Below are 21,538 nucleotides of genomic sequence, written 5' to 3' on the forward strand. Positions count from 1 at the left end.
GATAAAGACATACATCATTCCACGTAATGATGCTGGCAAGGAGATTCCGGACATGAGATGACATATCCTGCGCCTCGGATGTCGGCTGGAGAGGATCCCGGATGTCGCCATACTGCAGATGGTCCAGTGGAGCAAACTAAATTAGGCCCTCAGAAGGTCGCATGCCGGCGGCATGGCCCCTGAGATGTGTTCATCAGCGCTCCTGTTAAATTGGCGGAGTTCTTTAGATGGCGGATGGCTGGCTGGCTTATTGTCGCACACGACGGAACAAGAAACACAATGCACAACGTTTTCTAGCCTCCGACCACAAGGACATGTGATCCCATGCCAAGCGATTGATAAGAAAGAAACTTTGATATCTGTATTCATCGTCTCTCGTCGCACAGGTTTCCTCGCTTCTTCTCTAGCCGAAAGCTGCCAGCACACTCTTGTGACCACCATTCGCACTCACAGCAGCACCATTCACCCAGCGACCCTCCTCACTCGCCAAAAAGCCAACAATGTACGCAATATCCTCCGGCTCGCCAATCCTAGCTGCAGCTGTGATATCTTTGACCTGTTGGTCGAGAAAGTCTGCGGGGAAGGTTTTCTTAGCATTTTCGAAGGCGTCAGTTGCCGTCGGGCCAACGCTGACGCTATTGAACGTCATGCCCTTTTGCGCGGAATACTGCTCTGCAAAGGACCTCGTAAAGCTCTCCAGAGCAGCCTTGCTTGCTCCATAGGTCATGATTGGGTCCCTATTTCCTTGCTTGCCAGCGATGCTAGAGATGTTGATGACTCGTCCGCCATACGCTGGAGCGTGGGGCATGAACGCGACGATCAAGCTGACAGGGGTAAATACGTTGGCGTGCATCATCTCAGCGAAGTCTTCGGGTGTCGTCTCGGTCACCGCTTTAGGTCTATCGGCGTTTCCCAAGATTGCGTTGTTGACCAGGATGTCGATGGTCTTCGCCTCCAATCCAGAAAGGGCTTCATTGATCACTCGCTGACCGACATCATGGTCGACCATGTTGGCTTGGATCATACACGTCCGCTTAGCGCCGAGCTCGCGACAGGCTTTCAGGGTCTCCTCCGCGGCTGCCTGATTCGAGACATAAGTGATGGCAATATTGGCAATGCCCTTTCGCGCAAAGTGGATCGCGATCCCTCGTCCTATTCCTCGCGAACCTCCTGTGATAATCGCTGTTTTCCCGGCCAGAGACCATGGCTGGGACGTGGTGGTCGATTCCGACATGATGAGATTGAGATCCATGATTTAGAGATGACGGAGAAAGATGGGATGTTTGCTTCCCCAATTGCGCCCAGATTGGCAACGGCCTTGATTATGTACTGGTCCCGATGAGAGTGTTTGATGGGGATTACAAATAGCAACAAACTTCAGATGATGATTGCGCTTCGATCACTTCTGAGTTCCCGCTAGATAATGTTTGAGTTTCGGCTCGGGCATCAGGTACGTCCGAGGCTCGCAAGACTCACAGACTACCATGAAACGGGATTTTGGAGAGTGGCATTGTTGGGAAGCTTGGCTTTCCCATTGGTCGGCATCTTTCCGATTCGTGACTTCTATCGGCTTGAAGGTCAGTCATGTGACGCCCTGGGCGGCATGATATACCCTCGTGGCTTAGCTATTACAACTCAAATAAAGCTTTTCAGTCGAGATCTTTTCTTCAAAAATACTAGTGATCAATAACGGCTTATCGGTAGCCTGGCCCAATAGTCTTGATATTTCTTGTTGTAACCGTTCTTGCGACATCTACTTTTTTGTCTGGTTGAGACCGAAGGTTGTTAGATGCGGCCAGTCTAAAAGGAATCATTAGCACAACTTCAACCTCAGTTCATACCTTTAACGTACCAAATGTGGTTCTTGCCGCGTTGACATGAGTAACCTTGACACTTTCGCCGACTTTCACACTCTTGCCAACTGAAGAACCGAAACAGTATCCATATCTTCCAAATACAGGACTATACTTGGCGCCCTTATCAACTCGTCGGTCCTTGTTCAACTTCTTCCAAGCCATACCACGATCATCGGTCGCTGTCTTCCCAGTAGCAAAGTCTACTGTGATACTCTGACACCGGTAGCAGTTAGCTGTCAGCGGCATTTGAACCCCTCCGCCGAACGTTAACTCGCCCCAGAAGTCTTCCACAAAAGGGCCCGATGCACCTTTCACAACGATGTTTGGTCGAAACTTGGTGATGTCCATTCGATAGTCCCCGTCTAATCGAGATGTAACCTGGTCGTTGGACTCTTCAGTAACCACAAGATAGTGAGCCAGATCATTGAAGACCAGTCGCTCTTGTGGGAGGGAAAGGAATGGTACAAGTGACTGGATACGTTGCAGGAGCCGAGCCCTTTTCAGTCCGCCTTTGCTGTGAGGTGCCATTGAACCGAGGACTGGTCGTGATCCGTTGCCAATATAAGCCAACCTGGTTTCGAAGCCGAGCCGTTCCGAGAACCAGGATGACAACTCATCACCCATATCGTATGCTTTCGCGTCGCTGGCATGTAAACTGATGCTGTAATCATCACAGCCTTGGGTGGAGGGCGTAAGAGGAAATCGAATCTCGTCCTTGGTGTTGACCCCAGCCGCTCTTGCAGCTGCGCCGAAGTCAGTATTGCCGCCATGCCACCTTACAACAACTTCGCCTCTGCTTGAATCTTCGCTTCTTCCGTCAAATTCTATTGTCGCTTGGAACAGTGCAAGTTGCAGGTAATATCCGGCCAACATTGTTTCGTATCTCTTGTTCTCGTCATTATCGCCATCACGACGGACTCTCTGTAGAGAAAATGTTCGGTCCCCTATAAACCCGTATTTTCCCAGGTGAGCTTGCTGCAAGGCGCATCCTCTGAGACCTTTGACGGGGTAACAGTACAGCTATTCAGTATCCGTCAGCATACATAGACTCAACAAACTCCAAGTTTCGGGTCAGCTTGATACCTGTGTGATCTCTAATGAGTCTCCTGAAGTTGAATTTGACTGTAGTAGTTGGCTGCTGATGAACAAAGTCGCTATCAGCGCTGCGACGACAACAACAGCGGCATTCGTCGTGATCGCCGGTAGGAAGGCTATCGTTATGTCCGTGATGTTGGTGATGGTGTCCATGACTTGTCTCTCTGCTCTGATGATCAGAGCTTTTGTTTCACTGGACTCTGGCAAAGTCAATGAGCGCCAGTCGCTTTCGCTAGACGGACTTCACGACAGTTTTATTCAGCAGTTGTGCCTAGCTGTCGCAACTCCATGCAGGGGTAGACCCTAAACTAAGCCTCGACTTGTCATTCAGACTCCGTAGAACGTGCGGAGTCGCGACTAGAAAATGTCAATTCACACCAACTAAACCCATTATGGAAAGAAGATGGACCAAATCCTGCGGGCAGACAGATTCACGGCCAGACAACCCGGCCCGGATCCAACGCATCCTCACACCTTTCCCCGCACATCTCCCCCAGGTGCCGAACCCTTTATCGCCTATCGGTGAGAGGGGCGGGCTTGCGGAGCGGGTTTCTCAACACTGATAACAACCAACGTCAGATCTCTGTGTTCCTTATCGGGCCCTCTTTATGCATGATTCTTCAATTCAGCTCTCCATCTGTCATCTGAACATAAGGAGATCCAGCTCCCAATTCGATCAAGCCATCGCACCATGGTCACCAACCGCGTTAGAGTCGTCGAGGGCTCCTGCTGGCCTTGCAAGAAAAGACGCATCAAATGCGATCTCACCAAGCCGACTTGCGTTCGATGCGCCAAGATTGGCGCTGATTGCGATTTCAGCGTCCGGAGACTTAAGTGGTGCACCCGTCCGACCATCAAGGCCCCGGCCATCTACCAGATCACGACCCGAGATGTGCAACTAGCTTCATCGCTCGCCGCCGATGAGAGACGCGCGCTCGACTACTTCCACCACCGCCTATGGCCGATGTTCACAACCGCACCCGAACCCTGTGCCGCGCCGATTCTGCAGGCCCTCGAACATCGAGTCGTGCTTCTGGCGACATGTGTCATTGCCGACGCCCACCGGGTGCTTCAAGACGGGCGTAATAGCCGTAACCTACTCCGCATGAAGCGGCTGGAATGCCTGGCGGCTTTGAGAGGCGAGCTGGGCGACACGCAGATAGCCAAGATCGACAAGGAGTCGCTGATGACACTGCTTCTGGCAGTACTACTGCTCTACTTTCACGACGGGTATCTAGAGTGCGCACAAGCTTCCGCGTCGACCACGAGCCACCATGGTGGTGTACGGGCAATCGTCGACAGTCTGGGGGGCATCAACACCGTCCTAGAAACCAGCCACGAGTCGATACATATGCTCCTTTCGGAGTTTGCGTCTACGGACCTCACATCAGTCATGCTTAAGGGTGGCCAGCCTGCCTTCGCGGCGGAGATCTGGGAAACGATAGATACCCGAGCTGTTTGGTGGGGAAGAGATATCCTCGGCAGGTCTTCATTGGCATCAGTCTTTCAGCAGATATCTCGCCTGGCATGGTATCTAGATGCGCTGATCAAAGGATCAGAGCGACTCTCCATGTCCACCGTGTCAGACTTTGAGACTGCCCTATCGCCGGTATATGCCAGAATCACCGACGCAGCAGAGAGCGATACCGAAACTGAGACGGTGGCCAACGACTCTTTTACACTTATTCGGGTCTTTCAGCACACGGCACTCATTTACATGTACCGAGCCATATGCGGCCTGCCGGTCTCTCATTCCCTTGTGCAGCAGCACGTTCTTCCGTGTTTGGAGTGCATTCTGGACATCAAGCAACCATCCAAGGTGCTGAATTGTGTCATCTTTCCTCTTCTAGTGGCTGGTGCTCATGTGTCCTCACCAAGGCATCGAAAGGCGGTGTTGGGTTTGGTTCAGGTTGTCCGTGATGAGATACGATTTGCTTCGTTTCATTCTGTGTCTGATGTTCTTACAGGGATCTGGAAGGCTGATCGGGAGGAGGTTTCGTGGTTTGAACTGTTTTCGGAACTTGGAGTTGATGCGATTGTACTATGAAATGGTATTATGTTCGTCCATACACACTAAAATATACCCAGATGTCACTACTCTACAGAACCGTTCCCATGTTCAAGTGCACAGCCTTCGTTTGTGTGTAGGCTGCGAGGCCTGCCTCTCCTAATTCGCGACCGACACCACTTTGCTTGACACCACCAAAGGGAACGCGGATATCAGAGTCATTAGAGCTGTTGATCCACACCATGCCGGACTCCAGACGAGCTGCTACACGGTGGCCGCGCTCAATGTCGCGAGTGAACAACGCCGCACCAAGACCATAGGACGTATTATTCGCCAGCAGAATGGCCTCTTCTTCCGTCTTGAATGGTGTGATAGCAACGAATGGTCCGAAGACTTCCTCTTGGAAGATCCTCATATCCTTCTTCACGTCAATGAAGACAGTAGGCTCGATGAAAAAGCCCTTGCCATCACCGACGTTCTTATGGGGGACACCGCCCGTAACAAGCTTGGCGCCCTCATCCTTACCGGACTGAATATACCCCAAGACCTTGTCGTACTGGGCTTTGGTGATCTGAGGACCTTGGAAAGTGTCGTCCTTGAAAGGGTCGCCGACCTTGTTATCGAGACAGATCTGCTTGAAGCGCGAGACATACTCCTCATAAACCTCTTGTTGAACGAGGATTCTGGATGTTGAAGTGCAAATTTGGCCTTGGTTGCTCATGATGCCGACGTGTCCCCACTTGGCGGCTTGGTCGAGATCCGCATCCTTGAACACCACAAGCGGTGACTTGCCACCGGTCTCTAAGGTGATGTTCTTGAGGTTGACGCTAGCGCCCTTCATGATCTGACGGCCAGTTGCGGTGGAGCCTGTGAAGGCGATCTTATCGACGTCCTCGTGAGAGACGAGGGCGTTTCCGGCCTCCCTTCCGAATCCGTTCACAATGTTGATAACACCAGGCGGAAACCCGGCCTTTTCGATCAGGGTAGCGAAGTAAAGAATGGAAAGAGGAGTCTGCTCGGCAGGCTTGAGAACCACAGTATTACCACATGCCAAAGCAGGGCCGAGCTTCCAACTGCAAAATCCTAGTGAGCAAGGTAATTCCGGAGAGCTTTCAGGATTTCAACTTACGCCGCCATCATCACCGGGTAGTTCCAGGGAATGATTTGACCGCAAACACCAATTGGCTGCTTGAGTGTGTAAGCGAACTTCTGTGGCGTGGTCGGGATCGTCTCGCCGTGGATCTTATCGGCCCATCCAGCGTAGTATCTCAAGGTGGCGATCGTCTCAGCGAGGTCCTCGCCGACAGCCACGCTGAAGGGCTTTCCGCCATTCCAAGTCTCCAGAGTCGCAATGGTTTCTTGGTGTTCTTCAACAAGATCTGCCAGCTTGAAGATCAGTTGGCCTCGCTCGGTGTTGGAGATGTCGCCCCAGCCGGGACCATAGAGGGCGGCTCGTGCAGCCTTTACGGCCTTGTCGACGTCTTCTGGGGATGCGGCTTCGACAGAGACGATTTCGGACTCATCACTGCATGATTCGATTAGCGGACGGCATCATCGATATGGACCAGGTTCGTGAAAATGAAAGTACCTCGGGTTGATGGCAGTGATTTTGGAGCCAGACGAGGCCTTCACAAACTCATTGTTGATGAAAAGACCAGTGGGCAGGTTGATCTTGGTGCCGTTTGGCGCAGTGAGATGTATAGTAGGTGCCGACATGTCGAAGAGCTTGGAAATGAGGATATGGAATACGAGGTGATTCGGTATCAGTGACTGCAGTGCCGAAAATAAAACGTTGGAGGAAGACGCGCAGATAGCCCGCAGAGCAGCTTGCGCATCTTAAGACACCCCGAAGACCCCGCCATATCGAGCGTTCTCAGACACAGTGACAATCAATTGCTCACAAATCGAATACTGATTTGTCATTGAACCCATTTGGGCAACATAGTTGACCATGGAGCCAGTCGTTATCACAGACCCGCATGCCCTACGCTACATGGCAAACTATTCTCCTGATGTAGAAAAAAGATGGGCAATTTGAGACGAGCTACCAGAAGGCCTCCCCAAAACAGCCTACAGAGCTCCCCCGCATTCCGCAAGACATGCCCAGGGTAGCTCTGACATCCTGGAGACCTAGTTCTGGAGCTCTGGCGGAGGGGTCGGCTGGTGAGGGATTGATGCAGGGCGTGCGGCTTGAGCTCCAACCTCGGCTTTCCGAATTGGGTAACAATTTGGACCAATTTAGTGGGGCGTCGAACATGGCACAGTCATGGCGCACATGGATGGGCGGACATGATAAAGTTGATTGACCTTTAGCTTGGGCATATCCTACATCAAAGATCATTGGCTGGCGCCGTTTTGAATCGGAAGAAGGCTGCCGAGACTGACAGCAGGAGGAAGACAGCCAGGATGAGGCAGCTCCAACAGACTTGCCCTTGGAGTCTTGCATCTGGGAAGAAGTTGAGCAAAATATCCAGCTTTCGTTGAGAGTAGGCTTACCTGAGACTCATCTTTCAATTTCCCAACTAGAAGTGACTCGAGTTTCTCCCTAGCAGCTTCGCTGCGTCCAACTTCGTGAAAGGCTTCGGTGGCATCCTGGCCAAGAACCTCAACTAAAATGTCATCGCCACCACCGCTGAAAGTTAGAAATTACAAGTTGGTGTGAAAAAGCGCTGGAACACATACGGATGCTCGTTCAAATACTCTGTTACGTCGTAAACCTTCTTACTGACAACAATAAGGCCAGTACGATCGGTTGACCGCTGAGCAACATCCTGGCGCGTGAAGGTTTTGGACATGTTGATAAGATTTGAAAGAGAGATGAGATTCGTTTGTCAAGATCAGCTGAAGACAGTCTTGAGAAATTGAAGGCCTAATTAAAGGGGGGACTACATGTTATAGATAGTGGCCGCAAACATGGCAACGGCTTCGGCCGGCGCGAGAATGAAGTAGATACGAATGACATTGCTACTCAAGATATAGATCGGCCCGCTTTATTGGTTCCTATGCTCTGTGTACCTTTTCAGAGACTCTTCTGGTCCGTTGCGGAATGCCTAAAGTTTGGGAACATCGAGAGCAGGAATTGACACAAGGCACCTCACACGCCGTCCAGAAACCACAACCATGGGCTGTCTATCGGACGCCTTGCGCATGTTCATGTGGTTAAGCTGGTGATGCCAAAGCCTGCGTCAAAGCTTGCGTCAAAGCTGCAATGTCTCGTAAGGAAGTAAAATGAGCACTTAGTGAGTCATGGAAGTACCTCAGTGATCTTTCATATTGCATGCTGTTAAATACCATTATCCCTGCCAATTAACCAGCATGTCCCTCGAAGCTTCACGAAGGAATGAGAGCCTCAACCTCGATCTCCACCTGCATGCCCTCTAGCCCAAGCTTGCCAATCTGGATACAAGTCCAAATAGGTCGGTGATTGGGGAAAAGCTTTTTGAAAAGCGCTGTCATAACATCGAAACTCGAATCCATGTCGAGGTGATACGAGCGGATTGCATGAATGTCGTTGAAGTTCAGCCGAGCGTCGACGGCCTTGAGAGCCTTGAGAACATTGTCGAAAGCAATGGCGATTTGCTTCTCAAGGTCTGGGGTGATGGCGCCGTTTTCATCCCACCCGCCCTGACCGGATGTGCGGACAATGTTGCCCAGCTTCACAGCTTGAGAGTAATGAAATTGGTCCGCATTGGATTCGGTACCGGGATAGTTGAAGAATTGTGCCGATGCCATGTTTCAGGGGTCAGATTGTCGTTGCAGAATTGAAAGAATTTGATTCGTGATGGGATATCTTGAGTAATGGAACTTGGTTTGCGGATCGTGGCAAGTGATGGAGACTACTTGAAGTCATATCTACTGGGCCTACTTATCCACGCGTCTGGTGCCAAGCTCTCGGTAACCGCGTCGACCGATGTCAGCCTACCACGTGTTGAAGCACAGCCAACTTACGCGGGGCTGACAGGGACCATCATGTCGTGGGCAGCAGTGTGGTCGATCTAGTTGCTAACCTGGTGGCGTCATTTGAGCACTCCCCACCCGGGCCGCTTCCTTGGCTCCTATCTAAACGTGGAGAGATGCATAAGTGCGAGTTGATCTTGACTGTTGTCAGTTCGTCATGATGTTCAGGTCTGGGAAGTGGTCCATGTTGTTACTTGACCGGGTATAGCGCCATAATGCGGGGTGTTTGAGGGCGAGCATTGAACCGATATGCCCGGCTCCGGGCAAGCATGCACACAAGTGGGCTGCCAAGATCGGAGCCGCATGTCGCTCCATCCTGCATATAGATAGATTAAGACGATCGGCATGTCCATTTTGATGTGGAGCTTCGGTTGGATATCTTATAACCGGAATAGGAGAGCCTCCCCGTTGAGAACAGTCTACATTCGTCGAAAGATACGACCAAATGGTCATGATAGTAGAAGGTGTCACTCTCCAATCTTTATACGGAGCAGGATTATCAGCGCTTAGTCTATGATGGGTTTTTGGATATCGTTAGCTGGGGTTTCGACTTTTTCGTCAAATTTCCTGATAGAGGTGATCCAATTCTGATAAACCCTCCTCCTCGGCTGTGGCCTCCGTCTTGAGGGAATGCTGACCAGACCTGTGACCGTGCCGTCTCCAGAGGTTTGCGGAATAAATCAAGCCTTCTTCTGTGGACAAAATCTCCGAATTATGCAACCGAGAAAATAACTTGGATAATTTGAACCTTGCATTCACAGCGATAGCGTTGACACCCAAAGTTTCCACACCATTTATCAAAGGTCCGACGACTATCACAGAAATCAAGAGTGAAGAGCCTATCTCGGCTATTGAGGCCGCTGGCCAATGACAATTTGGAATGCTAGTGGCAATAAAAGCCTACCCGACTTCGAGACAGAATCTACGAGCATGCTAGGGATACTGAGAGCGTACTACTACCTGCTGAGACAAAGAGTTCTTTGAGGAAGGTTCTACGTGTTATCAAAAACGAATTTACTCTATACTGCAGTATTCAATGAGCATTTGCTCCGTGCTTCTCGACTAGTTTCCAGTATTGTGATGCGGCATTTCTCCTCAGCGGCTTGCCAATGAAGATCATGACCACACACAAAGCCCACAGAGCCACACCAAGTGTAGCGGTCAGGATGAACGCATTTCTGAGGCCAATATTTTCAATCATTGGTACGACAGCGTAGCTAAAAGCAAAGCCTGAAGTACGTTAGCTTGTGTGCTGCCGATCGAAAGCATGAGAAACTTACCCATCGTATTACGAATCATAATAACAGATACAAATCCTTCTCCAGCAACTTCTTTGAAGCTATCCAGAACGTATGTGAAAGCCAGACTAGTGCCTAAAGGTAGCGTGACTGAGATGATTCCCAATCCAAAGGCGATGCCAAGCCAGTGAATACCCAGCGATGCTCCGACTCCGTATAGAATGCATCCGATGGGATGGGCAATGAGTGCCACGATGCCGAGCCAGAGGCGATGCTCCGGTTCCATCACCCCGCCATGTCTGCGTGCCATGATCACTGACAAGGCATCGCTTGCCCACCCAGAGATTGCACAGCCAATGGAGACTCCAATTACAGCAGCCAGGTAGAAAAGGCCAATGACGTTCGAACCGAAGTTGTAAGGAGCATTGCTGAGTATGAGGGCGAGAGACCCGCCGACAACATTATACCATGATAGGATGCCGCCGACGAGGAGGCCCGCGAAAAGGACAGTCGGAAACCGCAGAAGATGAAAAGGCAGAAGATTTCTTTTGAAGTTCCTTGGCTTGCGAGAGTCTTGGTATCCCCATAGCTTCAACTTCGACCAGAACGGCCTGTCGATAATAGCGCTGTATGTCTGTGGCTCGTTGATGTCGACACTAGAGTTTATCGTCGCGACTCCAATGTCGTCAGGCTGGGGCTTTTTGGTCTCGTTCACATCCCCATCATTCAAAACTCCTCCCTCTGTGTCAACAGCGTCAGCTTTGAGCTCCGCCGTGCCAATGATCTCTGGGTGGACACTCGGTCGGTAGAACATTGTCTCCTCAAAGTAGAGGAACGTTGAGACACTGAGTGCGCCACCCAAGATGGACAGAATGTATTGAATCCATCGCCAACCCAGGGCTTCGGCCACAAATCCTGAAGCCACGGGGCAGAGAAAAGCACCGCACCATAGCGTCCAGCTGTAGATTCCCATGTAGAATCCCCTTTGGTGAACGAAGAAGAGGTCATCAATGATGACCTCGATAAGGGTCTCCATCGGGGAGGAGACAACGCCGAGAATAATTCTGTTGATGTAGAACTCGGCGCTCGACTTCGTGTATGCAGACCAAAGAGTGACAAATGTCGTCAAGACAATAGAGATAACGAGGCTTGGTCGTCGGCCGTAGACCAAAGCGAAATTCTGGGTGACCATTGTTCCCCATCCAAGGAAGAGGTACATCAGGCCATTGCCCGTACTCAGGTTGGCGACTGATATTCCCGTGTCGGCTTGTATTTGCAGATAGGCGGGTGAAAGACCAGAAACGATGGCGGCAATGAAGAAGCACCAAATCATCACCCAGATGATGTTGAATGTCTTGCGCTTCTGAGTCCACGAGAGCGGGTCATTGGGGTCGTTGCTCGGCTGAGGAACAAGCACGATGTTGGCTTGGCCACTTCCGTGCTCCACATCAAGAACACCCTGGGTGTCAACGAGCTGAACCGTTCCAGGGACCTCGAAGGAAGACAATGGCTGTGACATGACGGCTGTTGAGATGTAAAATGATCGAAAGAGAGTTTGTAGCTTCTCGGCCTGATTCAGCGCAATTGTGTGCAGCGAGTTGACAAGATATCACGAGAATCTCCGAGGATCATGGCTAATTCAAAACTGCCGAATGAGTGGTCGTCGAATGCAGGACTCCTGCATACCATGTTCTGGGTTGCGTATACTGGGTTCTGTGCCTTTATCAAGAGGTCTCATCCATGCTTACGCTAGACCGATCGGGGGAAAAAGATGGGCCAGCACCAGCACCACCTGGTCAGTCGCCCCAGCATGAGTCGCACGAGACGACTGCAAAAGTCACTGACCAGGAATCGTAATCTTTAGTATTAGCCATCCGGGAGCCAAGGATGGCCACGTATACGCAGTAGAAGCTAGAGATAGAATTCTTCTAGGGTAAAAAGCGCAGGAACGGCGCTCTTCCCCGCATGAGCCCCGTTGTGACCAATGTACCGTTCTGATAAGTTCTCGTTCGAGAATCTCCACTACGTCTAGCTAAACAGTGACTACCGGCGTTCAGGCCGAGATAGTCAACTTCATCGCCCGAGTTGTGCATGGGATGCGCGGGACGAAGCTAGCGCTATCAAGCTACCGAAGTAAGCTGCAGTAGCCCTCATCGCGGTGCCCGATAACCAAGTTGGCAATGGGAGAATTGCAACCTCACGCGAACCTTATTTGCTTCTAGACGGAAAGTTTCTCGGCTGAATTTTGACAATTATAATCTAAGCGGAATCGCCCTTAACCTTGTTTCGTCTCACGGAGCTACAAGCCTGAGGCCCAGACCCCGCGGACCGCCTCCGGCCCTGAATTCTTGGGTCCACATCGGCCTGGACTCGACGGCCGGGTATGGCCCCACGACATCCGTGGGATGGGTCTATCCCATCGACGCCCCGGTAGTCCCCCAGAACACGGAGCACATTACCACCACCACAAGGCATCACTGAGATCGGCCCGCTTGACTGCCATACCAGCGCTGAATCATATGAAGCTGAAACATTGGCTTCGTATTCCATGTCAGATGCTTCAAGGACATCAGAGCAAGTGGGTGCTTGATTGCCAGCAATAGAGTTCACAGTCCCGATAAGCCACATGGAAGCTTCATTCAAAGATATCCCACATCGTATATCATACTACTTGTCCAATGTCATAATGAACATTACACCTGATGTGTACCGAAAACCAGAAAGGATCGTCAAAATACCTACTTTTCTTCGACTTCAACCTGTTTGCGCCTAACCGTAGGCAATGGCTCGGCGTAAACACCAGTCTTCTTCCGCTTGTCTCTGCGACTCGACACACAACACCACACACAGCAACCGCACAGCATGATTCCTATGGCTGAAGGAATGACTGTGACCAGAACCAAAAACTCAGTAAGACCACGATTACCTTCAGGTCGGTATGCTGTGGTTGTCGTAGCAATCCCTTCGCCGGGCACCCAGTCTCCAACATTGTTGACAGACTTGGTGGCGGCGGTGACAGAGTCTAGGTGTCGGACTGTTGCCATGTGATGTGCCATGCAGGATGAAGATCATATCCTTCGGTATATACTGTGGTTGATCCATTTGGATATGTAGCCGTGCGATTGCCGTAAGTGTCATGGTAGCCGTCGAAGTACCCCAGGATTTACCGGATACATGGTCTCGATTGGCAGTATGTCTGAGGTAGTTGTGACTAGTCGGTAATTGCTGAGCATCGTCAGTAACTTCAGGCGACCCATGAAGATGCCAACACGGTGATAGGGCTAACCTCAGACAGCAATATGCTGTGGATAGCGTGGTAGAAGATGCAGTTTTTGCAGCCAGGAGATGTGCTACCCAGCCATTTGGACACACTGCAGGACTGAAGTTCAATTGTCTGCCTCCGTCATTTTGCTTCCATGGAAGTGGCTGGCATGCTGAGATGCGCGGATTGGCCAAATTTGAAAACGCTATTTCAGTGGTCCCTTTTGTCGTCCCGTCTAAGTGAATCCACAATGCAGCCTCTCAAATAGTAGCGCAGCCCCAAGGATACCTGAACGGAGTTGTGAGGGCATCCTTCTCAACTTCCGTGGTTGACGATAAGGCGACAGTTGAAGTGGGTGCGAGTGTCATGTTTTTGAAAAGTCGAGTGCTGGCAGGCTTTGGAAGACTCTGTCCCATTCAAATAAGGTATTCAAAAGTGGGACGGCGATGTTGCCTTTGAATCCCCTCCTCCCCTGGAGCATTTCGACAATAACTTCGTATTCCAGGCACAGCCATACAGAGCCTGTACATAGAGCAAGCGTTAGCGCCAACCGAAGTCTCCGTACCAAGACAAGGGCCCATTGCGAGTGGCTGCAAGTGCTCGCTTACGAGAAACGACATCTCTAATGTCACTGGGACCTTCCTAAAAAGGGTCAAGTGAAAGCGGTAAATGCCTAAACTTGGGGTCGCTTTTATTCTGAATTTTTGTGCCGCATAGGCCACAGTCAAAATTGGCCTCTTAGTCTCAACCAGGCGATGACGGTTTGTTGGATGTGATATTGGAACCTATGGAAATTTATGAGGCTCCGCAGATGTTGACGGGTGATAATATCCTTGAGGAACAGACCGTGATTGGTTGTAATACGCCAATGTGCCCCTGAGCTTCGCCATACACGCCTGCAGACGTTGTTGGCTCACATACAAATGTGGTGCTTGCCTATTTTTCACTGTCAAAGGTTTACATCTAGGGCTTTCAGGACGTATAAAGTCTCAAAGATCTTACTCACGCTACCGATATATTAGCCACGAAAATGCATCAGCGTAATCTCTTTCTTTTTATGGTACGTATCACGTCATAAACCGTGATTATCGCTGAACATCCCCATACCGACGGTAGTTCAGTGCCATCTCACATATTAGTCGGTCATCAGCCGAGGCTGATCAGACTAAACGGTAAGAAACTCCGTGCCGAACCCCTGCACGCCACGTTGTGTCGGCTAGAATTCCTCGACTACGTACACATCGGCGCAACCGATGAAAGTTGGAATAGAGCAAAGAAATATTTTGTTCTCGGTCGAAGATAATCTTAGCGTTCACAACATCGACCAGGCTTACGGTCCTTTGCCGTCATGAATCTCAAGGTATTCATGGCGGCCGTTTATTTGCTGTCGACTGATATCTACCATGCATGATGGTAGCACCTGGGTCTTGCAAGTATATGCAATATTTACCGTGCAATTTTCAACAAGTCAATCAAGAATATGCTATCTCGGAACAATTTGAATTCGTTCTAGTACTATAAGGAAGGACTAATTTCGAATGTGGTCCTCTGCAAGGCACGGGGCAATATGGGGGTAATGACAGATCCGTAGGAATGCACAATACAGGTGTTTTTGAGCATCGTAGTAGACACTCAGTGGTCAACGTCAAACAAATAGCAGCAACTGGGATTTCGGTCCTTTCTGGTCGCTTTGCTTCTTGTTCTTATCTCGTCATCCCTGATCATGTTTGCCTGCTTTGATAGTCGCGTTTTTGATGTCGTAAAGATACTCATTCCTCGCTTCTTGTGCAGCTATTCTTTCCTCTTCCTCCCTTGCACGTCTTTTCTTTTCGTTCTTCTTGCCCTTCTCATGTGCAATACCACCCTCTCTGTAGCTAAACTCCAGCACTGACTCTCCATAATGGAATTGGTCCGATCCGTCGCTTCTTCGTACTTCTTCGTCACGCTTGCTGGAAGACATTCTGTAAAGATTAGTAATATTGACCCATGTCAGACGTTTTACACGTTATGGGTGCAAGCCACAGCTTACTTGAAGAAATATCAGGAGATTGGCTTGATGAATTGATTAACTGGTCGATTTGGAATGAAAATAGGGGTTTGGTCTAAAGGTGACGAGAGTAATTCAAACCTCAACAACCTCCTTTCTTATGTTAATATATATCTCTCGTCTTTGCCTCTCGATATACATGTTGGTGGACAGCTGCGTGTAAGATTATGAACAGTGTTCCGTAAGAGCGTTTCCTTACTCGCCCCCAACCCCACGAATGCTTGAAGTGAACAGTTGTCTAAGAGCATAGTATAACATGTTCACCATGTTTCGTAGATCACCAACAACGAAACAAAATAACATTGAGCATGGCTCAAAACGTGGATACGTGGATACTCGTGGAGTGAAGGTATTTACCATTTGATGGAAGGATAGGCATTGCAGTTCTTTAGTTGAAGTTGAAAATTACTTCACAAAAATCACCGATAGGGTCATAATTCAACTGAGAATTCCACAGCGATCATTGATCTTTGTTTCTAGTCCCGCAGCTCGCTGCGGTAAGGTTGACCAGGCGGCAAGTAAATGGCGAACATGACAAGCCGCGTCGAGTACGCAGAGACAATTTTCCTTCACAGTTCTTTTTCCGTAGCGTATTTTGTTGTGATTTACCAGGCTTCGAATGCTTTCACTGCAATGGTCGGAACGTAAAAATAGTGTCTTCAATCCTAAAAGTAGGCACTGATCTATAGAGGCGGTGAATTCAATTCGCCAAGGATTGTGCCACATCCCCGCAGGTGGATGCCAAATGCAATGCAAGCAGGGCAGGTGGTCACCATGGTTTCTGGCTGGCACATAAGTACAAATGCTTTGCCTTTGAGGTTCGTTTTCTTGTTCAATGCCCCAACACATTTTTTTGTCCGTTTCTCAGCAAATCGCCCCACCAATACACGTGCATGGTTGGTAAAGATGCCCAACAACGACGCCTGGGACCGCAAAGATGAGGCTTGGGAGAAAGCGGTGAGAGAAGCCAGATCGCTCTCCCGATACCGTAAAGTCACAGCTTTCGCTGAGCGGATGTTTGAGGAATCTGCGATGATATCGTTCCCAATCTACGTCGGCGGTTCACATGTCTCATATCCCATCCGACTCGGAGGTTCTTCTCTTAGGATTCTGGTTCGTTTGCCTCTTACGGACAGAACTGGATTCAGTGCAGAGAAATTATTTTTAGAAGCCGCTACGGCCGACTACCTCTCCAGACAATCTCAGTTGCCCTTCCCAAAAGTCCATCATCATGGACTCGATCTTGAGATCGGACCATTCTCTATTATGCAAGACTTTGGTAACAAAAGGGACATGCGCGATTTCTTGGAGACGCCGCGAACACATCTGAACGACCCACCAGTCTTACGCCCCGATATCTCAGACGAAAGGCTTGGAATACTGTATTTGCGCATAGCGCGATGCGTGCTCCAGACTGTGCAGCCTTCGTTTCCTGTCATCGGATCTTTGGTCAGCACAACGCCCGGATCATGTGCTGTGCTAGGGCGCCCCATTACAGCCAATATGTCCACTATGGTACAATTATCCAACGTCCCTGAATCGGTATTGCCGCCCACAGGCTCCACGTATCAAAATACAGATGATTGGTACGTGGTTCTGGCCCAAATGCATATGGCGACACTGGTCTTTCAACACAACGACATGGTGTCGTCGGAAGATGACTGGGAGTTTACATATGCCGCGCCGACTCAATTTGTCTTGGATTCTCCCTGGTGGCTGTTGCTAGGCTGGACGGAAAGATGGCACAACGGTATAGTAGAGTGGGCACATGAATATGGAAGACGATTAGAAACATGGCTATCGGCGCTACGGGAGGCGGAAAGTGAGATGGAACCAGGTTCTTTTCTTCTGTCAACGTACATGCGGGATAGTTGGGAGACGGGCCGCTTCTGGCTGAATTACGCTGCTCAAAGCAGTTGGGGGTTCGACAGCATTTACTGGAGATATCTTGACGAGCCATTCTTCGGTGTGAGGGATAAAGATGTCCCTACCGAGCAAGTTTGGAGGACAAGGATTCATCTTCTCACTGACGAAGAAAGGGAAGCTATGGAGCCTTTGGTGCAGATCAAGATGGCAGAATCGAAGGTACGGACTTTGGTCGACTGGGAAGATGACGAAGCAAAGCAACGCATGTCGTCATTCTTGTTTGATTAAGTATTCAACAACGGCGATTATAGTACCCTTAAAAAATCTCAAAAAGGGCTGGGGCCAGCATTTGGCTTTCCATTGGACTTCCCTTTCCCATCAATATTAACGCTTGTAGTTCATGAAATGTCCTGCTGGACTGCTAGAAGTAGTTTTGCTATCCAGGCGGATACTTACAATTTTTTGGGCAGAAATCTACCCATCTTAGGTATTGATTCTCGTATCCCAAGATTGTAGGCTGTGCGTATTGGAAGCAGCGCCAGTGAATGTTGATTTTCTTATAATTTGATACCTACATGGCGCAACAGGGTGATAGGCCATGCTGAGCATGTCCTCAGCGGAGCTATCCGCGTGTTGCAGTTCTGAAGCAGTCGCAGCCCCTGATCGCTGAAACGGCCATTCCCTGATAATACACACGGCGCTAATTGAACCATGCGAGCTTTCATCCAAGTTTAATCCGAACCAACCAATGATCATTCAAACACTGCAGCGTCCGTCGGATCATAGCATGGCGTCTCAAAGCCTATGAGACTGAGGATTGACGTCGCGTGGAAAACCCCGGACTACGCCGTTCCCACTCACGTCTGAGGGTCTCAAATCAGCGTGGTGAGACTTTTGACAGCGCAACAAATTTCAATGACAGTCCTGGATATCCCAGCAAACCTTAAACATGCCGTCGGATCAGCCATTACCTGGGCGTTATGTGTTTGGATGTAATCTTTTTCTGTGACTAGCGGTTACAGGGTAGCTTTTTACCTATTTTCAGCTTTCAAGTCCAGTTAAATAAGTCATAGCCTCTCTCGAACACTCTATGAACGTTATGTGCGCCCGTAGTCTTCGGCAACCCATCTCTTTCATCGTCAAGCAGAAGCTGGTCTTTGGTCGAACATAACCTTTCCTCTTGTACCTCATCATACATCCTAACTCCAATAATTCTACGTCGGTAATCGCCGTTCACTGAGCTCTCTCTCTCGATCAAGATGAGATTCACCTCAGCAACCGCCTTGTTGGCTCTGTTGATGAGCCCCGTTTTTGCTCGTACGATTTCTTTCCGACAGGAGCGGTATTGTTTCATGAGCTAACCAGAAGGCAGAAAGTTGTAATAATGGCCGTGGCTTTTGCAAGGGCGGGCGATGCGAGCCAAACAACGACCCAAGCGGCGCTGGACCTTTCGTAGGGACTTTCAAGGAATGTCTAACCGGCGGCGGACGATCTCAAGTTGACGACTTCATCCTTGGAGGGGGTAACCAAAACGCGAAGGTCAACGCTGGCGCCGCGTGTAATAACGGAAGAGGCACTTGTAGTGCCCGAGGTGCTTGCGAGCCCAATAACGATCCCAGTGGAGCAGGCCCTTTTGTTGGCACCTTTGATGAATGCTTCAGTTAAACAGTTGTGGGAAGCACATTTCAACCCCACTCAATAAGTAGAATATTCCCAGTCCATTATTCATCTGGTTACCTTGCTAGGTATATTGGAAGCATGAGAAATTCCGTGCCGGATTCTTGATACACATCTGAAATGCGTGTTATCAGACGGGAAATCGAGCGCTTGTGAATTGGCCGCTTTGAAACATTGAGGAAAGTCACTTCAACTACCGGTGAATCCGAAAGACGCATAGTCGGACTTAAGAGCTCCAATCTCCACAACGAACCCAGTCTCCTTGAAGCCATTACCAATCATCTATCAAGGTAATTCTCAACTCGCATCATGACAGTGGCAGCCACAGGTCAATCGGCGCTAACTCCGATCAATAATGCAATTTGATGTCAGCGATACGCATCAACAGCTAGCAAATTCCCACATTTGAGGGGCAGAGAGACACTGATCAGCGCAATGCGGGGTAGCTGTTCGCCATTTCGGTGCCGTCCACTACCCGCGCTGTGACCCCTCTTGATGGCGCGATCGGGCCCTAATGACGTTGAGAATAGGATGGACAAGATATATGTTCGACGTCTCCCCGCTCGGCAGATCTGCCCCTGCGATAAGATTAAGTGCTGACTGGTATCAGTAACCGAACGCTACATTACGCAGATCCTGACCTTTGAGATACAAGAGATACATCAATCATGGCCAACAAGCAGCTTCCCGCGCGTTTGAAGGAGTCGCTCGAGAGCACCAAAGTCGAGTACCGCCAACTCGGAAAGTCCGGACTTCGTGTTTCAGTTCCCATCTTTGGCTGCATGAGCTTTGGCGACCCGCGTACGATTCCGTGGGCTCTGGGCGAGAACGATGTGCGTGCGATGCAAAACCAATTGCGTGGACAGGTTGTACTAACAGGAGCTTTCAGGCGCTCCCGCTGCTCAAGGCTGCCTACGATCGAGGCCTCAACACTTGGGATACAGCCAACGTGTACTCCAACGGTGCTTCCGAGGTCACCATTGGCAAGGCGCTCAAGAAGTACAACATCCCCCGGGAGAAGGTCGTTATTCTGACAAAGTGTTTCTTTGCGGTCGGCGAGGAACCTGGTACGTCATTCGAGATCGCGATTCGAGACAGGTTTCTAACTGAATGATCAGAGGCCCGGCAATTCAACTTTCGCGATGAGTTCAATAAGGTGAAGGATTACCAGAATCAGTTTGGTCTCTCCCGAGGTGCCATCTTCAACCAGGTCGAAGCCTCGCTAAAGCGGCTTGATACTCCGTACATCGATCTGTTGCAAATTCACCGATTCGACCCCCGGACACCCGTCGAGGAAACAATGAAGGCTTTGCATGACTTGGTTCAGTCTGGAAAGGTTCGATACATCGGCGCAAGCAGCATGTGGGGAACCCAATTCGCCCAGATGCAGTTCGTTGCGGAAAAGAACAACTGGACGAAGTTTGTCTCAATGCAGAACCACTACAATCTTCTGTACCGCGAGGAAGAGCGGGAGATGAACCGATTCTGTGACGATACCGGCGTAGGACTTATTCCGTGGGCTCCGCTATGTAAGTGAATCTCGGGCAGTAAACGAAGCATACGAGGCATGGCTAACCATACTTCACACCAGGCCGCGGTCATCTCGCGAGACCTCCCGCAGACTTCGGCTCCACCTCTCGAAGCAAGGGCGAGAAGGAGGGACAGCCCGGATCCCACGGGACGGTCGAACCGGATCTCACAATCATCAAGAGAGTTATTGAGATCTCGGAGAAGCGCCAGTGGCCCATGGCGCACGTGGCTCTGGCATGGATCAACAAGCGGGTTACCAGCCCCATCATTGGATTCAGCAGCGTCGAGAGAATCGACCAGGCCATTACGGCGGACGGCAAGGTTCTCACCGAAGAGGAAGAGAAATATCTGGAGGAACTGTACCAGCCCAAGGCCATTGCTGGTCACATGTAATGAAGTATAAGCGAAGCACGGTCTTGCTAGCAGCAAGAAGCAAATTTCTCCAATCGGATCTATTGAACGCGTCCACGAGCCGCACCTTTCGTGTAGCACAGGGAAGCAATCGGAGCCGACAAGAATCTTCCTGAATGTTGCGTAATTTGACTCGAACCCTGAACTGGCTGAAGCTTTAGAAATGCATCCAAGCTTCTGCGTCCTTCCCTCTGGGATCCTACCATGTTCACCAAGCCGATTACGAAATAGGAGGGTTGAGAGTTGGTCCTCGGATTGGATGAGGCGTTTTTCGTCTGATCTCCCAGTCTGCCTCGCAACATTATCCGTCACAGAACAGGCTTCATTTCTGTACGTAACGGACAGCAACTTCACAGCCATCACGGCCTGACGTCGATGTTGGCCGGTTCATGGACTGATTCCCCGATTCCATCCTTTCTCTTGGACCCCACGTCCTTCCCTGAGCCACTTTCCGTATTCGGCGAAAGCATTGACAAAGTTGCTCTTTTCGTTACCCTTTCCCGCCCTCCATCTGAATGCGCGGGCGCATGACACCTGCCGGCCCATCATATTGCGCACTAGTTGCCGAGGGACGGAGGGATTTCGGTCGGG

General features: G+C 50.1%; 7 protein-coding genes across 7 annotated transcripts; 2 read left to right on the plus strand and 5 right to left on the minus strand.

Moving 5' to 3' along the window:
• Nucleotides 1-403: 403 nt before the first annotated feature.
• On the minus strand, nucleotides 404-1,234 carry asqE-3 (Short chain dehydrogenase asqE; the record flags this gene model as incomplete). Its single annotated transcript, XM_037315413.1, has 1 exon — nucleotides 404-1,234. The coding sequence occupies one exon, from the start codon at nucleotides 1,232-1,234 to the stop codon at nucleotides 404-406; it is 831 nt and encodes a 276-aa protein (XP_037185155.1).
• A 519-nt stretch (nucleotides 1,235-1,753) lies between these two features.
• Marc1 (Mitochondrial amidoxime-reducing component 1) lies at nucleotides 1,754-3,104 on the minus strand (the record flags this gene model as incomplete). The annotated part of the gene is made up of 3 exons (XM_037315414.1): nucleotides 1,754-1,800; nucleotides 1,853-2,876; nucleotides 2,940-3,104. 3 exons carry the CDS (start codon nucleotides 3,102-3,104, stop codon nucleotides 1,754-1,756), a joined length of 1,236 nt encoding a protein of 411 aa, XP_037185154.1.
• A 538-nt stretch (nucleotides 3,105-3,642) lies between these two features.
• Nucleotides 3,643-4,998, plus strand: CGCA056_v000154 (uncharacterized protein; the record flags this gene model as incomplete). The annotated part of the gene is made up of 1 exon (XM_037315415.1): nucleotides 3,643-4,998. One exon carries the CDS (start codon nucleotides 3,643-3,645, stop codon nucleotides 4,996-4,998), a length of 1,356 nt encoding a protein of 451 aa, XP_037185157.1.
• Nucleotides 4,999-5,050: 52 nt separating this feature from the next.
• Nucleotides 5,051-7,754, minus strand: CGCA056_v000155 (Aldehyde dehydrogenase; the record flags this gene model as incomplete). Its single annotated transcript, XM_037315416.1, has 5 exons — nucleotides 5,051-6,032; nucleotides 6,089-6,484; nucleotides 6,548-6,684; nucleotides 7,456-7,591; nucleotides 7,642-7,754. The coding sequence occupies 5 exons, from the start codon at nucleotides 7,752-7,754 to the stop codon at nucleotides 5,051-5,053; spliced, it is 1,764 nt and encodes a 587-aa protein (XP_037185156.1).
• A 535-nt stretch (nucleotides 7,755-8,289) lies between these two features.
• yjgH (RutC family protein YjgH) lies at nucleotides 8,290-8,691 on the minus strand (the record flags this gene model as incomplete). The annotated part of the gene is made up of 1 exon (XM_037315417.1): nucleotides 8,290-8,691. One exon carries the CDS (start codon nucleotides 8,689-8,691, stop codon nucleotides 8,290-8,292), a length of 402 nt encoding a protein of 133 aa, XP_037185129.1.
• A 1,258-nt stretch (nucleotides 8,692-9,949) lies between these two features.
• CGCA056_v000157 (putative MFS-type transporter) lies at nucleotides 9,950-11,673 on the minus strand (the record flags this gene model as incomplete). Its single annotated transcript, XM_037315418.1, has 2 exons — nucleotides 9,950-10,146; nucleotides 10,197-11,673. The coding sequence occupies 2 exons, from the start codon at nucleotides 11,671-11,673 to the stop codon at nucleotides 9,950-9,952; spliced, it is 1,674 nt and encodes a 557-aa protein (XP_037185128.1).
• Nucleotides 11,674-19,674: 8,001 nt separating this feature from the next.
• On the plus strand, nucleotides 19,675-20,929 carry dtxS3-2 (Aldo-keto reductase dtxS3; the record flags this gene model as incomplete). The annotated part of the gene is made up of 4 exons (XM_037315419.1): nucleotides 19,675-19,839; nucleotides 19,896-20,073; nucleotides 20,125-20,535; nucleotides 20,598-20,929. 4 exons carry the CDS (start codon nucleotides 19,675-19,677, stop codon nucleotides 20,927-20,929), a joined length of 1,086 nt encoding a protein of 361 aa, XP_037185145.1.
• Nucleotides 20,930-21,538: the final 609 nt, after the last annotated feature.

The sequence above is a fragment of the Colletotrichum aenigma genome (genome assembly GCF_013390185.1).
Source record: "Colletotrichum aenigma strain Cg56 chromosome Unknown KSG_Cg56_contig01, whole genome shotgun sequence".
NCBI lineage: Eukaryota > Fungi > Ascomycota > Sordariomycetes > Glomerellales > Glomerellaceae > Colletotrichum > Colletotrichum aenigma.